The 17,161-nt window shown below is 38.9% G+C and overlaps 1 protein-coding gene across 1 annotated transcript in view; it reads right to left on the reverse strand.

The window, feature by feature from the left end:
- Window positions 1-15,455, reverse strand: part of CCDC81 (coiled-coil domain containing 81) — a 37,805-nt gene extending 22,350 nt beyond the window's left edge. The window contains exons 1-5 of the mRNA XM_042906650.1: window positions 15,024-15,455; window positions 8,219-8,280; window positions 6,667-6,820; window positions 3,010-3,266; window positions 65-144 (exon numbers count right to left, since the gene is read on the reverse strand). Coding sequence (XP_042762584.1) covers window positions 65-144; window positions 3,010-3,266; window positions 6,667-6,820; window positions 8,219-8,280; window positions 15,024-15,168 — 698 coding nt within the window. The 5' untranslated portion in view covers window positions 15,169-15,455. The remainder of the gene's footprint in view (window positions 1-64; window positions 145-3,009; window positions 3,267-6,666; window positions 6,821-8,218; window positions 8,281-15,023) is intronic.
- Between the last annotated feature and the right edge of the window lie 1,706 nt (window positions 15,456-17,161).

Here is a 17,161-nt window from a genome sequence, read left to right on the forward strand (position 1 = left end):
AATCACATTAATAAATCAACAAGGATTGCTGTGCCTGGAGGAACCTGTGGAGCAAAACACTGACCTTGGAAATGCACACCCACACTTGGATTGCTTCTCTGAACTCTCTCTGCTGGACAACACGGAGTCCACAGTGCCAGGCCTCTGGAGGACAGAGAAAGAGAAAGGTTATGCTTGGGGCAGTGGTCTATGACACATACAAATCAAAGCTATAGGCAGTCTCAGAGGCAAGGCTACCATGATACTCTCTATTGTTATTTCTTATTTATTTATTTATTTATTTATATTTTTTTAGTGCTTAAAGTCTAGAGCTTAAAATCCAAAGAGGAATTATCTCATTTATCACCCTGGATAGTCCCATACCAATTCCACTGATGCTGCCTTTTCTCAAACCATTTCCTCTTTGGAAATTACCTTCAGAGTTGATGGCTTCTTTTATACATCTTTAAAAGGAGAGCTGACTTATTTGAAACTATGAGGAAAATGAGCAAGGAAGCCAATTCCACTCTTGACCCAAATAATTCTAAGAGAAGGGTAAGAGAAGGGTAAGAGAAGGGCTTTGAAGTCACGTGGATTCATGTTCACATCCCCACACTGTTAAGTTATGTAACCTTAAACCCTGAGTATGTGGGGATAACAGGATCTAATTCATAGAATTTTTATGAGGTACTGTATGTAAGTGGCTGGCACATAATAAACACTCAACAAATAGCAGCTATTATAACTATTATCACATTTTACAGTAATGACATTATTACATTATACTAGTATAGAAATCCAAAATTATTTTTGGAATGATATGGTTTACAAAAGGCTTTGAAGGGAATTTGCAAAAAGAAGTTTTAAATATGGTTCCAGCAAAAGCAGCATCATTGAAATACACCTACAGCTTCCCAAGAGAACTACTCTGCAGAACAACACTCAGGTTTAAGTTATGGGACATTTGGGGGAAAAGAATCACTCTCACCACTTTATAGCAATTTCCCAAAATGTGATTTTTAAAAAAAATTTTTTTTTTACATTTTATTTATTTTTGATAGAGAGAGACAGAGCACAAGTGGGGGAGGGGCAGAGAGAGAGGGAGACACAGAATCCGAAGCAGGCTCCAGGATCTCAGCTGTCAGCACAGAGCACGACGAGGGGCTCGAACTCACAAACCGCAAAATCATGACCTGAGCCCAAGTCAGACACTTAACCAACTGAGCCACCCAGGCATCCCCCCAAAATGTGATTTTTGCTGTTAACAAGCCTTGGATTAACCAAAAGTTCCACGATTCATGATTCAGGCAGTTAAAGCAGACTTCTCAGATCCTTTAACATGCCAGTGTGTTTTGTGCTTCTGTCCAGGAGGGTGATATATGCAGCAGCCCTCCATCTGCTTTGGTCTCCAGATCCTTTTTTCATAGAATATCTCTCGGGATGACTACTTCTGGAAAATGCTCCTTCAAAGTTATGTCTTAGAGTGCAGCAGGCTGTCCTCTCTTATGACCATGTTATTAAAGCTACAAAGTTCTGTAGAATCCCTGAAGATTAGAGATGGGCCAGCACTTTGGCCTTGCTTCTGCTGTATTTTCATGGAAACGGGAGGGTGATAGCTGCGTGTTTCCACTTTACATACACAGGGTTAGTGCGTATCTTTAAAATCCTACATGAAGCCAGATTGTGCAGAAAACACCAAGAGCTTCATTATGCACAACTCTTAAATCCCCATCCCAGAGCTCCATGAAAGAGGAAATTAGAGAGTAGAGAGTAGAATTAGACCGTATTTATAGACTTTCATTTTATAGCCTTTCACTTAAAAATCAGGCTTTTGCTCTATAGGACCCAGGATTTTATAACATTCTATGATAATATAATTCATTTGTACCAATTTTCTTCATTCTTAAGGCACACTAAGCATTCAGTTAGTCCTGGTGATTAACTGTTTCACTACCTCCTTAAACTCTGCTATGTCCAACTTAGCATGAAGGTCATACCAGCTACTGAATAGTTAATAATGATGGGGTCAATTGTGAAATTTCTTCCACAGTATGGCAAATTAAAAGCTAAAGATACATTTCCATGACTCGATTTATTGTAGTCATTAAAATAAAATACCATAAGGACACCTAGGTGGCTCAGTCGGTTAAGCATCTAACTCTTGATCTTGTCTCACAGTTAATGAGATCAAACCCTACCCCGGGCTCCATGCTGAGCATGGAGTCTGCTTGGGATTCTCTCTCTCATGGTCTCTGCCCCTCCGTTGTTTGTGCACTCTAAATAAATAAATAAATAAATAAATAAATAAATGCTACAACCAGCCAAAAAAAAAAAAAAAAAAAGAGCCATTAGGAAGTCTGGTTCTACCACTTATTAGCACTCTGATTTCAGGCTTCCCACATAATCTCTCTGAACCTCCATTTTTCTCATTTGTAAAATCAGGATGATAATAATGCCAGTTTTATAATGTTTTCCAACTCAAATGAAATAATAGATATGGAAGAATTTTTAAACACTATATGGTACTATAAAGTATTCAGAATTATGAACGCTTTTATTACTATTTATATTTTTCAGTTGGCATTGACTCGAAACTTAAAGTTTCTTTGCCCTTCTAACCTTTTTGTTAAAGAGTTAACCATCTATAAAAAAGCATTTTTTTGCACTTGGGGTAAGTGCCATTTAAAATACATCAACCCAGGGCGCCTGGGTGGCTCAGTTGGTTAAGTGTCTGACTCTTGATTTCAACTCAGGTTACAATCAACTCAGGTTACAACTCAGGTTACAGTTCCTGAGATTGAGCCCCACATCAGGCTGCATGCTGACAGTGTGGAGCCTACTTGGGATTTTCTCTCGCCCTCTCTCTCTGTCCCCCCAACTTGCTTGCCCACGCTCTCTCTCTCAAAATAAATAAACATTTAAAAATAATAATAAATAAAATGTCAACCTGAATTTTTCTTAATAATGACACACAGGTAATTCAAAGTTTTGATTGGGAGAGGGGTGTGGAGAAGGAAAACATTAACTTACATTTGTGAGGGCTTCAGCCAAAGCCCCAGTTCCATCCATTTTACAAAGGAAATCCTTATAAAATCTCATCTTCACTTTGCCGCCTTTAATCATGAGGATCCCGATTCCTTTGAAAGTAAACTCCACATTTGGTTTGATGGAAATGGATCGTGATAAAAAAAGCAAAGTTTCTTTCACACAGCTTTCCACTGTATCCCTGCTAAATGGACCCTGCAGGGATATTGTGACAAAATTAAGTGGAATAACTGGAATATCACCTAGAGGAGAAAGACAGGGTGGGAGAAAGGAAGTGTAAATTACAACAAGGTCATGTCATATACACTCACAAATAATTATCTGATTCTTAATACTCAAAAATAGAATTGTCCATGTTAAGTCCTTAGTTGTACCCTAACAGTAGACAGTAATCAGTACAATTTTCCTTAAAAGTATATATTTTGCTCACAATAAGAACAATTAGGTTTCTAAGCAAATTCCAGACAAGCTTTTGATTTTCCCTTGGAGACAATGTAATAACTAACTGCATTTCTTCATCAGAGGGTTTTCTGAAGTTTTCAGCCCTCTTATCTCTCAGGACATACTGTAGCAATACACTTGTCTGTCTCCTCCAATTATCACATCATTTTTAAATGTTTATAAATATCCATAAATGTCAAGTGTTTTGAAAAGATAGTTCAGTAGATGTTACCTTCAAATGAAAGTGTCTTATCGGAGGGTATCAGACTGGATAACTTGCTTTTTCTCCCTAATGAATCCCTAAATGACATTGCAAAGGAATATGGTATATCTAGCATAAAAATAAGATAGGGTCTATTCCACAAGAACAGATCACCAGTCAAAAAAGGGGATAAATAACAAAGGCGATCAAGATAATAAATCCGAAAAGAGGCAGCAACAAGATCCACTAATAGAGGAACAGGATAGAAAGAAGAACATTCTAAACATTCATTGAGCAAGCATTAATTTATAGCTTTCCAAGTGCCCAATGGTGCTGGATGATGAAGATTAATATCTGCAAAACACAAGCTTCCCTATATCAGCCATGGTCTTCTGTACAATTTGATGGTGATTCTATACCACCTCCCTCCATTTTTTTAATGAAGTTCTTAAAAGAAAATGCTATATTGCCTGCCTATGGATTGTTCCCTCCCATTTATCCAATGTCTCTCTTCAATCTGTCTTCTAGCCCACTTACTTCAGTAGGGACACTATCATCTCATAATGGACAAGCCAATGGATACATTGCAAATCTTAATCTCATGACCTCTCTGTAACCTCCATTGACCGTGCCCTCTCTATGCTCTTGTATCCATGGCACCACTCTTGGTTCTCCAATTTCCTCTTTTTTGGTCTCCTTTGCTGATTTCCTTCCTCATCTACTTCTGATAAGATGGTGTTTTGTTGTGCTGTTTTCTGTTGTTGTTGTTTTTAAACAAGACTTTGTCCTTGTCTGTCTCCTTCTCTTACTTTATATCTTCTCCTAGGTAAATTTTTCCAAATCCTGACCTCTAGTCTCCATCCCTCACCTGAGCTCTGGAACTACCTCCACCTACGTATCCCTACAGGAATTTCAAATTTAACATGTCCAAAAGCTAACTCATTACTTTATCTACCACCCCAACCTGCCTCCCCCCTTGCTTCCCTAAGGTGTTAATGACAAAAACGTACATCTATTTTCCAATAAATCGGAGTCATGCTACGTACCTTCCTTCTTCTTGCTACCCACCAGTCTCAACTGGCAGCCAAATCCCATCAGTTCTCCATAGGAAATAACTCACAAATAGATTCCTTCATCTCCCTCCTGATTGCCACTGCAATCAGGCTCCTACCATATTTCATCAAACTGCTATAATTAAAAGAACTATCCTCCTAAATTAAAAACTGGACTAGTACATACAGTTCCTTGCTCAAAAACTTTCAATGGCTCCCCACTGCCTATAGGATGAATCCCAAAGTCCTTATCATACTGCCTATAGCCCCTTACAACTTAGTTGCTTCCAACCACTTTTGTCTTAATTCCCTCCAATTGCCTCCACAATCATATGCCTTGGCCACAGAGAAATACCTTATTCTTATTCTTGAATTATTCTCATTGTTCCTGAAATATCTCCCACAGCTTCTATGCCAGCAAAGCCCTATCATTCTTTAAGACCTCCTGGTATATGTCATCTTCCTAAGCCTCCCTGAGCAAAGTTAAGCATGCTCTCCTCTGGGCTCCCCTACATTCAATCTAGTTCTGACCAATGCTGCTTTCACAGCATTTAATCAGGTTGCAATATTTGCTTATATATTTATCTCCCATGCTAAATTTTGAGCTCTTCAAAGCAAGGACCATGTCTTGATAATCTTTAAGAACCAATGTATAATGTTTAATTAATTACCTACTTAATTAATGATGAAGACCCATAACCCCAAAGCTAAACTAGAGACAGAATTGTTCTTGTGAATTAATTCAATCATATATATTTAATTCTGAAATTTCTTCAGCCTTGTAAAAAAATTAATTATAGATCCAAGCTACTTTTTTTGGACTATACTATGAGATCCAAGATGTTTTTGTTAAAAAAAAACAAGTTGGCTTTATTTTCACTTTAATTGGTAGGTTTTTGATGAATTGGGGTATTCTATGCCTTCTGTCATAAAATTCTAGGTAAAGATGGCTGAAAAGTCCATCAAATCTACCATAAAGATCATATGCATAATGAATTCTAAGTATAACTTGTTGGTATTTGGTTTCCCAATATTTCATTTTTTGGTGGTAAGTTACGCTGAAAATTAACTTTCAGGGAAGTTACCATAAAGGCCAGTTTTAGCCTTTTCACCTGCTGACATTTGGGGTGGACTGCTTCTATCCACGTAGGAGTGCAATGCAAGAGGGGATGATAAGGAAGGTTAAAATGAATACAGCCCAGAAATCAGGAAGGACGTCCCCAAAGGCCTCTAAGTAACCAGGGGAGGTGTCACCAAGTCTACACACCAAAGCTGGAAGGTAAGTAAGCATCCTCTGTCAGGCACCATGTCCCTTTAGCTTATCACTATATCTCAAGTGCCTGGAACAAGGCCTAACACATAGTTGGCTCTCAGTAAATATTTGTGGAAAGAGGGAAGAAAGGAAGGGAGGCAGAAGGAAGGGAAGGGGAAGGAGGAAGGGAGAAAACAAGGGAGGAAGATTTTAGGGTGTGAGAGGTATATAAGGTATTCATTAAGTCTTTATGGAATCATTAGCCTCACTTCTAAGTTTTAATAATGTACATTATATATGATAGAACACAGTTAGTGATCTTTTTCATAGCTAATATGGACTGTAATTCTAATTACAGTCCCTAATTAACTTTTTCTCTATAACCACTTTTAATTTCTGAGGGTCTAAAAAAATGAACAAAGGCTGTATAACTCTGTAATGTGGCATGTAAGTGTGCCTTGATATCACATCAAGTCTTCCCATGCCTGCCTCTTAAGCTACTGAGGTTTAAAATGTCCTGCAGGAAGACTGTCTATCATTTCCCACCTTGGCCCTTCCCTCTTCCAAAGGTACCAGGTGAAAAGTGAGCTGAAATCACAAACTGATAAAGCAGCAACTGAACAAACTTTGCCCTTCCATTTTCATTCCCAGGCCAGTAACTTTCTGAGAATGTCTTAAATATTGAAAAGATTTACCAGGAATGTATGTTTTGTTTTGTTTGAGTTCATGGATCCGTACTAACTTCTCTGCCATGATAAATATGGGTCTCTGAATCAGAATAAACTTGTTTCCCACGTCAATTTTTTGTCTCGTGAAAGTAAAAGTTCCAAGCCCTGGAATCTGAACACCCTGAAAGAAAAAGGAAGGGGGAAAAAAAAGAGCAACAATCAGAAATCACTGAAGAGGTAAGGAAAAATAACCCTTAGTACCGCTATTCAAAAAAACCGATGAAAACAATTAAGCCTTAAATATTCAATGATTTCTAAACTCTCTTCCAGCTATAGTATGTCATGATTCTAAGTTCTCATGTAAGTATAAAATGTAATATATTGATCTACAATGCTTCTGACATCAGATCCTGCATCTCGATTACCATTCAAAGGCTGTGAGGACTAAGATAATTTGTATGGATGCCATTGCTACTTTTAATCTATATTTAAGATTCCTCTTATCCTAAATCGTGGGAAATTCTGAATTTTAATCATTTACCATTAGAAAGAAGGAATTTAAAAAGCTGTAAGAATCTCTGCTTTCTCATTCCTTCTTTTAGGTTTTGTCTCTCACTTAAAACCAGACAATCCAGCATCCAAGGCATCTGCTGCAGTGTAGTGATCTTGGCTGAGGGGTAGAAGCCAATGCTTTTGGCTCTCAAACTAGGCCTCTGTCTCCCTGGAAATATCACACCTCAAGGGTTACAAACTCAAATGCCTACAGGCACCACCCACGAAAGAACGCAAGGGAATGAAGGTAGCCAGCCAGAGAGTGCAGTGGCTAGAAAGTACAAACCCCATCCAAAGGGAAGAGCTCATTGTTGGCTCCAGCCAAGTGTCATCATGCAGGAATGGAAAACTGGTGTTGTTAAATCTGCTGATTTTTCAAGAAAAGAGAAACAAGTCCAAAACTTTATATAAACTCTCCAAATTTTAGGTTGGTGATGACTACTTCAAATTATCAGACCAAACAAGATAAGTTTGAAGGACGAATTCAGCCCATGGGTTGTCATAATGGGACCTGTGAGTAGGATATAAAAATTTCACAATTTCCCAGCTCCCTCCAAACTCCCCAAATCTCTGTCCAGTTCCATGGCATCCAAACTGAAGTCTGGGCAAAGTTTCTCATTTTTGGCAAGATGAGTTCAATCCCAGATTGTCTTCTTGTATTTCAGTTAAAACCCATTCCCTGCAAAGAGGCATGGCAGGAAGCATTACATCCTTCTATAGCAATGCCAGAAACTATCAGGTCACAGATCAACAGAATTCATCTAGTTCCTCTACATACATCCAGACTGGTCAGTGATCTGCTTGGTATCACTAGAGAGAACTTTTACAAATTCATTACCTAAGAATAAAATCCATGTTTGTTAAATCTACTATCTGTAAGTCATAGTGTGAGCATCATAAAATCACAGGACTGAAAGTCAAATTGAATAGCTCTAAAATCTGTTATTTTGCTCCCAGCAAAATTATACAAGACCAAGGAAGAAAGATCCTTTGGACTCTTGCATTAAACTTAAAGTATAAATCTTGCCTTTTGTAGGGATAGCTGTTGTTGCACAAATTCTGACACATTCCCCCAGATAGCAGAGACTTCTGAAATTCAAAGGAAATAAAAAATAATTGATGTAAGCACTCATGTGATAGTATCTAGTGCTAATAAATAAAAAAGTAAATGTGAACTGCAGAATCAAACAATAGTAATTCCTAATTAATTTAGAATTAACAGAAAATAAGTTCATTCCCAAAAGTTAATTTTCCTAGTAACTAAAGCTTACCATTTTACATTCCAAAAATGTGCTTAAAAATAACAATAACAATAAATTTTTAAATACAGTCTTTCTAGGATAAAGAGAACTCTGTCGCACATTTCCTTTTATTCTTTATAGAAGTGGGACAGAGTTCCTTTTATCCTATAAATAGAGTTAATCAAGTATAATCTAGTCTTTTCTTTTTTTTAGTTCTTTAGATTCTAGTTAGTTAACATAAAGTGTAATATTAGTCTCTGTTGTATAATTTAGTGACTCAACACTTCCATACAACACCTGATGCTCATTACAACTGAGCTCCTTAATCTCTATCACCTATTTAACCCTACCCCTTTTTTCTTAATGACCAATTCAAAAAGTATTTATTGAGTGTCTACTCTGTGCCCTCTGAAACATAAAACTTTATTCTTTTTTATTTTATTTTATTTAATGTTTATATATTTTTGAGAGAGAGAGAGAGACAGAGCATGAGCAGGGGAGGGGCAGAGAGAGGGGGAGACACAGAATCCAAAGCAGGCTCCAGGCTCTGAGCTGTCAGCACAGAGTCTAACATGGCACTTAAACTCTGGAACCAAACTATGAGATCATGACCTGAGCCAAAGTCAGACACTCAATCAACTGAGCCACCCAGGCCCCATATTTTATTTTAAATGTTTATTTATTTTGAGAGAGAGCACACATGTGAGTGGGGGAGGGGCAGATGAGGGGCAGTGGAGGGGGAGAGAGAGAGAGAGAGAGAGAGAGAGCGAGAATCCCAAGCAGGCTCCACATTCAGCATGTAGCCTGACACAGGGCTCAATCCCACAACCAGTCACAGACTGACCTGAAACCAAGAGTGGGTTGCCCAACCAACTGAGCCACCCAGACACCCCTAAACCTTCATTCTTATGACATTCTTTAACACAAAAGTAAAGCCAAGCACCATTAAGGCATAAAAGGCTGCTGTCTGGGCATTAAGTGTCTCTGTACTTCTTTCATTGCTTAATTCTTTGTTGGGGGCGGTGGGGGGGTGGTCTTTATAGAGATTGTGTGTGTGTGTGTGTGTGTGTGTGTGTGTGTGTCATCTTTCTCCACAACTCTGCCCAGATGATAACTCCATGACAGCAGAGACCTAAGTTGCTCTGTGCACTGAATCTTTGTGTACTATCAACCTTGAGTAGCATGTAGTAGTCTTTGATATTCTTTAAATGCCTTAGCCCATATAACATTATTACTAAACCCATAAAACAATATATTCTTTTTAAATTGAGATTCAGTTTGGCACATAATAATAGTGTCAGGTGTACAACATAATGATTTTATATTTGTATATATTGCAAAATGATCACCATATTTTTGCTTAAATCTTGACTTGCTTTTCATTCTCATTTGTTACTGTTAGACTACCAGCTGTCACGTCTCTCTACTGCTAGTGCTCTGCAGACCTGATCCTAATTTACTGCTTCTGATCTGCTTTGTTTTTGCTTTCAACAAATATACTAATATTATATCTAAAGTAATATTTTTAAAGTTTATTTATTTTGAAAGAGAGAGAGGCAGAGAGAGAGAATCCCAAGCAGGCTCCACACTGTCAGTGCAGAGCCCAACACAGGGCTTGATCTCACAAACTGTGAGATCATGACCTGAGCTGAGATCAAGAGTTGGTCACTTAACCAAGTGAGCCACCCAGGCGGCCCTAAAATAATAATTCTTGACAACAGACCTTTGGGTAGGGACCCAAGGGGCTTAATTTGAATCAGTGCATAGACTTCTTACTATCTGTTTTGAATGATCAGAGAGGGGTCTTCTATGTTTTTCTTGTTCTGAGCTGTTTTCCAAAAAGGAACTGTGGTAGAAAAATAAGTAGTTGCCAATAACTAGGGTTAAATACATGATATGAAGGGATACTCTAGGTATAACTAATATTTAGAAGTACTGAAAATTAAGTCTGTGTTGACATCTCCACTCCAAACCTAATTATGTGTATTAAAGATACTTTCCAATGAACTCTGTGCAAATCCAGAGTGTTATGTTTTAGTTTTCAGAATAAAAGATCAATAACAGGGTGCTTAGGTGGCTCAGTCAGTTAAGCATTCGACTCTTGATCTCAGCTCAGGTCTTGATCTCAGGGTCATGAGTTCAAGCCTCACCTTGGGCTTCCAGTGTGGAGCCTACTTTAAAAAAGAAAAAATCAAGAACAGTGACATTTACCAGGTTGCCACTTTGGGATATGGATGCAGTTGGTGGCAAAAGACTAGTTCTTTCCCCACTTTGGAAATTGCTTGATTTATTGGTATAACTTTTATTTCTAATGGTTTAAACTACTACCTAAAGCAGGGAAATTGTACTTTTAATTACAGCATGTCACGGTTATAAATATTTTTATTACTATGCCAGGGGAGGAGTAGTTTGGGCAATGAGAAGTAGCAGTGAATGATTCTCATGGGTATTTGGGAACAAGTTGGGTGATGGAAATTCACTCACCCACCAAGGAAACTAGGGCTACATGCTACAGTGAGCCAGGTGAAAAGATCCTACCCTTCACTCTAAATCACAGATACACAGTTTATTATAACCAAGTCTTTCCTCTACTCTGCTCCATCCTACTGTATTCCCCATTCCTCTCCACCACCATAGACAAAAGAATTCTACTTCTGGCTGCTAAGAACTAAGAAGGTCTTTCAACCAATACCAATTATATACTGAATTAAATTTTTCATCATGAACAAAAATGTCATTAATTTGCTAATAATACAGAATCTCCATATCCAGATTTACATGGAGACCTTTCAAAACTATGAAGTCAAAACTGTTAAGTCTTTTACCCAGGCTCACAATATGCAGCTCAAATTTCAGGAAAACAATCTATACCAAGTGGAAATGATTTAATTAGAGCCAGGAGAAACTATATAGCTTGCAACCAAACCCTAATGAAAAGACTTGACTGAGCCTAGCTGGAAATTTGAGGATCATCTTTCTTCATTTGAATGATATATTCAAGACTGCCATGTTGTTTTATTCTATAGAATCTAATGGGAAAAATTATATAAAAGCAGGGTTTATTATTCTAAACTGAGATTTGCTATTTTTTTAATGTTTATTTTTGAGAGAGACAGAGCAAAGCAGGGGAGGAGCAGAGAGAGAGGAAGACACAGGATCCAAAGCAAGTTCCAAGCTCTGAGCTGTCAGCACAGAACAGATGTGGGGCTCGAACCTATGAACTGCAAGATCATGACCTGAGCTGAAGTTGGACGCTTAATCAACTGAGCCACCCAGGCACCCTGAGAGATTTGCTGTTTCTTACTGAAGAAAAAAGAAAATATGCACATCATTCCCTTTGGGAAGTTGTAGGTTCCTGCATTTCAATTGGAATAGATTTGAAAATTTTACAAACAATGATTTTTAACTTTGATTTTTTCTGACATCCCAAAGTCAGAGAGGATATCACTGAATTGTCAAACAAGAAGAATTTTAATCCAGTCTAAAAAGCGAATTAAAGATATGCTACTTTTATGTTTTAGAGAAAACTGGAGTTATTATTTATTTTAATCAAATATTGAAATACCTAGAATCATTATTATAAAGAAATAATCCCCAGACATACCTTCTATACTCAGTTCAACCATCATTTGACTTCAAATTCTAAACATTTTATGCATTCAAACCATATTTTCAAACACAGTGCCAGGTAGCAAGAATGCTACATTTTATATATGATTATTAGAAAGAAGTGTCCATTATGTAAATTGTAGAATAATATATGCTTGAAATAAATACTAATACCAAATATAAGAGATAAGCTCCCTTGACTTTATTAGACATCTTCTTTTTAAAAACAACACACACACATTTTTTAAAATGTTTATTTATTTTTGAGAGAGAGCATGAGTAGGGAGGGGCAGAGAGAGAGGGAGGCAGAGAATCCCAAGTAGGCTCCCCGCTGCCAGCACAGAGCCCAGTGTGGGCTCAAACTCATGAACCATGAGATCATGACCTGAGCCAAAATCAAAAGTCGGACGCTTAGCCAACTGAGCAACCCAGGTGCCCCATAAGACATCTTTTAAAATTAAAATACTGGCATACAAAACAAAAAATTCAAGAGTGATTTGAACAAAGAAACATATTCCCAGAGCATAGGAGCATAGTTCAGTGGAAAGATCAGTGTGTTGCACTGAAGACATGCAGACTTCCTGCCTCTGCAGATTGCTAGCTATGTGGTCTTCAATAGTTTTGCCCGGTCACATCCACAAAACGATGACGGGACCTTCTAAGTACTATAACTACATAATACTAAACTTTGGAGAAACATATGAAAGCCACAGGACTTAATACATACAATGATGAAAAGTTAATTTATGGGCTTTACTGAGATTAGAAGTTTATCCTCATCTCCTTTACAAGGGATCATTTGTGAACATTAATAAGTAGTCACTTATTAGTTAATAGTGATTTTAATAATGACTTTAATAATGATAACATTAATAATGACTTCTGTTTCTGTCATTCAACCAGTAAAGCTCTTGCTGAGGTCACCAACAATCTCATCAATAAACTCAATAGATATGTTTAGCTTTCACCTCGCTGACCCTTTAGTCATATCTAACAGTGGTGACCACTCTCTCCTCCTTTAAGCACCTCTCTTATGGGCTTTTGTGACACTCCTCTCTCCTGGATTTTCTTCCTACCTCTCTAGCCACTTCTTCTCATTTTCCTCAACTCAGCCATTAAATGTTGGGATTTCCAAAGATATAGCCCTAGGCCTTCATTTTTCACTCCATATTCTGCTGCAGCCGTTACATCTGTGCCCAGGACTTTAATGACCACCAATATGCTGATGACTCCCACGTGTTTGTTTAGATCCCAGAAACCCTCCCCATTTTAAGGTTCTTGACCTGTGTATCCAACTGCCTATTTGGATACCTCACAGAGACACTTCACTTGCTCAAAATCAGGATCTTCTTTCCCTTAAATCTTGCCCTGTATCCAGGGATTTGATCTCAATGACTGCCACCTTCATCTATTCAGTTATATAAGCCAGGAACTCAGAACTCATCCTTGCGACTTCCTTTCTCTCTCACCCTCCATGCTCAGCCCACCACCACAATCTCTAAATAGCCTTTCAGTCTGTCTACATCTCTCCATTTTTACTGCTACCAATTTAGACCAAGCTACCATTCAGTCTCATTTAAGTTACTGTTATAGGTGTTCTTGACCCTCTAATTCATTCCCCACTTTGCAACCAGAGCAATCTTTTCAAAACACAAACGTGATCATGTCATTCAACTCCTCCTTTATCTCCATGCTAGAACACTTAATGGCTTTCCACAGGCTTAAAATCAAGGCCACTATCCTTAATATGATTTACAAAGCCCTGATCACCCGACTCCTCCCTTTCTGTCCAGTCTCCTTTAGAACACTCCGGCTTCTGCACTTACAGAGCAGCCGTATTGACTCTCTTTCAATTCCTCGGTCACACCATGCTGTCTCTCATCAATGTGCTCTTGTTATTCCCTCTGCCAAGAACTCTGTCACCTCCCCTCCACTCCCTATTCCACTGATCCATTTCACCTATTTAACTGCAACTCATTCTTCACATCTCAGCTCACGTCTTCTTTTCTTCAACAAATCTTGACACACATTCCCATCCTCAACCACAGTAAAAGTTCCCAGTGTACCATGCACCTCCTCCTCGGTAGCACTTACTAATTGAAATTATTATTTATTTCTGTGATTATTTGGTTAATGTATATCTCTTCCCAACTAGACTATGTAAATTCCAAGGTTTTTGCTCATCGTCAGTTCTCTAGTGTCTAACACAGTAGGTTCTCAAAATTACTTGAATGAATAAATTATATGTAAATTTGTAAATAAGGCAAATATTTTTAACCCATAAAACCATTATACTTAATGCTTCTTTTATAATTATTTTAACAGGAAAAAGTAAGAGTGATGCAGGGGAAAGAAACGAGGCATCTACTCCTATTTATTTTGTCTTCTTAAGTCATTTGGTTAAAGTGTAGGCAACGTCCCTAGGTCACAATGACTTGATAGTAATAATAGTTTCCATTTCTGGAGCACCTTTCTTCCCAAGGGTTCCCAATGCTTACAAACAGATCTTGGTGTCACTCTAGAGTGACTCTTCTAAGAAACTACGCTTTTGATCAAGCCTAGTAAGTTTCTATGAGAAGCTGTCAGGTCTTCTTGCAAACACCCAGTTCCTTTTATGACCATCTCACTTTCTTAACACAACCCCAAAATATCAGGGGCAACAAAAGTAGCCATGTCGTTGCATGAAGTCTGAGAAGGACCCATTTGGAGTGGTTGTTTTTAGCTAACATTTAATGAGCACTTATTTTGTGCTAGTCCCCAGGCTAACACATTATCACTTTTAATCAAAATCTTCAGCTGGCCCCTTTCCCTCATTAACACGATCAATAAAGGAACTCTATGGGCATCCAATGGGAGCCTGCTGTGATTACTAGCTGGTTGCCAAGATAACCTGGCCACTCAGGGGATGGGGAAGGAGGTTTTCTGCCTGCCCCCAAGCAGGTGAAGATTCAGCCCCCAGAGCCCTCGCCTCACTTCACTTACCCTCCTGGCTCAGCGACCGAAGAGTACGAAGAGTACGCAGCACCGGCTTGCTCTGGTCCCGCAAGGAAGGGACGATGGTGTCCAATATGTTGGTATTCATTTGGTTCGGTGCTGAGTCCTTGACCGGTCTCTTTTCTTTCTTCATTTGAAATCTGTACAAAAGTGACTTTCCTACCCTCAAAGCCCTTCTCTTCAGAGCTTTGGATGTACCTTAAAAATAAAAACTACCAAATATCGATTTGTGTTTTTCTAACACCTCCTTTCTCGCCGTCCCTTCCCACCCCGTACTGGCTCTGAGTGGCTCCCACCCCAGGAACCCCAAGAGCTGCATTGCACCAGTATGCAAAAATCCAAGCGCTCAGGGCCACCGAGTGAGAGCGTGCGCGGAGCCAAGAGCAAGAAAATGGGACTGAGGGAAGGTAGGCCAGCCGCAGGGAGGCCGTGGTGTGTTGCTAGGACGCAACAAAGGCTTGCTGCGTCGCTAGGGTGTCAAAGCATGGCCTTGGCCCCGCCTCCTATGTTGGGTAGAGCCCTACGTAGACAATGGGATTCTGGAGGGGCAAACAGCGAGGCTGGGGAGTAACTTTTTTAACTGTCTTTTCCTTCCCCTCTTACCCTGGGCAGCGAAGAGAATTGATCGCTTTTGTAACCACCTTGGACCAATTGGAGAAAATCTTTTAACCCTAGAAACGGACATTTGAGTCTCCGGATAAGTTTGACTTTGAGTCGGAATTTCTTTCTCGTCTTTGGTTTCTCCTGGACTCCCCTCCTAGAAAATGGAGAGCCGGAGGACTAAGGAGAGAAAAGAACTAGCAAGAGCTGATGTTTCTGTAATTACAGTGATTTTTTATTCCCTATACACGGCATGAGTGTCATCCTGCAGAATTGTTTTAATACCCTCCCCTCTGCTAATAATTACCCCAAAGCGAACACACATGTAAACTCCACCCAGGTCAAGAAATAGAATCTTGTATCCATCACTTACTACTCACTTAATATTAGGCAAGTTACCCTACCCGCCCTGAGATTCTCTATGGAAACTGAGAGTTAATAAAACAAAAGTGACACAAAGAATTTCACCAAAGTGTGTTCTGTAGAATACTAACTACTTATGGCATAATTAACAAGTGGAAAAAAGAAGGGAGAAAGAAAGAAAGAAAGAAAGAAAGAAAGAAAAGGAAAGAAAGGGGGAAGGAGGGAGGGAGAAAGAAAGAGAAAAAGAGGAAGGAAGGAGGGAAGAAAAGAAAGAAAGGGGGAAGTGGGGGGAGAGAGGGAAGGAAGGAAGGAAGGAAGGATGGAAAGAGAAAGAAAGAAGAAAGGAAAGAGAAAGAGGGGGAGGGAGGGAGAGAGAAAGAGAAAAAGAGGAAGGAAGGAGAAAAAGAAAGAAAGAAAAAGAAAGAAAGAAAAAGAAAGAAAGAAAAAGAAAGAAAGGAAAGAGAAAGGGGGAGGGAGGGAGAGAGAAAGAGAAAAAGAGGAAAGGAAGGAAGGAAACAAAAAAAAAGAAAAGAAGGAAGGAAGCTGAGACAGGGAAAGAGGAAGACAGGAAGGGAGGGAGGAACAAAGAAAAGGAAGGAAGGGGAAAAAGGAAGGGGGAGGGAGGGAAGAGAGAAAGAAAAAGAAAGAAAGAAAGAAAGAAAGAAAGAAAGAAAGAAAGGAGGGAAGGAGGGAAGGAGAGGAAAGGAAAGAAGGAGGGTGGGAAGGAAGAAAGGAAGGACAGGGGGACTATCAGCACTGAAATGCCTCATTCTCCCTCCAGGCATTATTCCAGAAGATACTATAAATCTGTTTTGCCTGTGTTTGAACTTTCGGAATTTATATAGTATGTGTTATTTTGTGTGTGGCTCTGTCACTCAACATTATGTTTGTGAGATTTCTCCATGGTTTCTGTACTAGCAATTTGTTCATTTTCATTGTTGCATATGTATGGATATGGCACAATTTGTTGATCCATTCTGCTGTTGAGGGAATATGTGAGTTATTTCCATTTGGGGCTATTAGGAATAATGTTGCTGCAAACATTCTTGAACAAAACTTCTGATGCACATACATATTCATTTATGATGTGTATATATAACTAAGAGTAGATTACTGGGTCATGGGAAATGCAGATTTTAACACATAATGCCAATCAGATTTCC

Source organism: Panthera leo, chromosome D1 (genome assembly GCF_018350215.1).
Source record: "Panthera leo isolate Ple1 chromosome D1, P.leo_Ple1_pat1.1, whole genome shotgun sequence".
NCBI classification, from domain to species: domain Eukaryota; kingdom Metazoa; phylum Chordata; class Mammalia; order Carnivora; family Felidae; genus Panthera; species Panthera leo.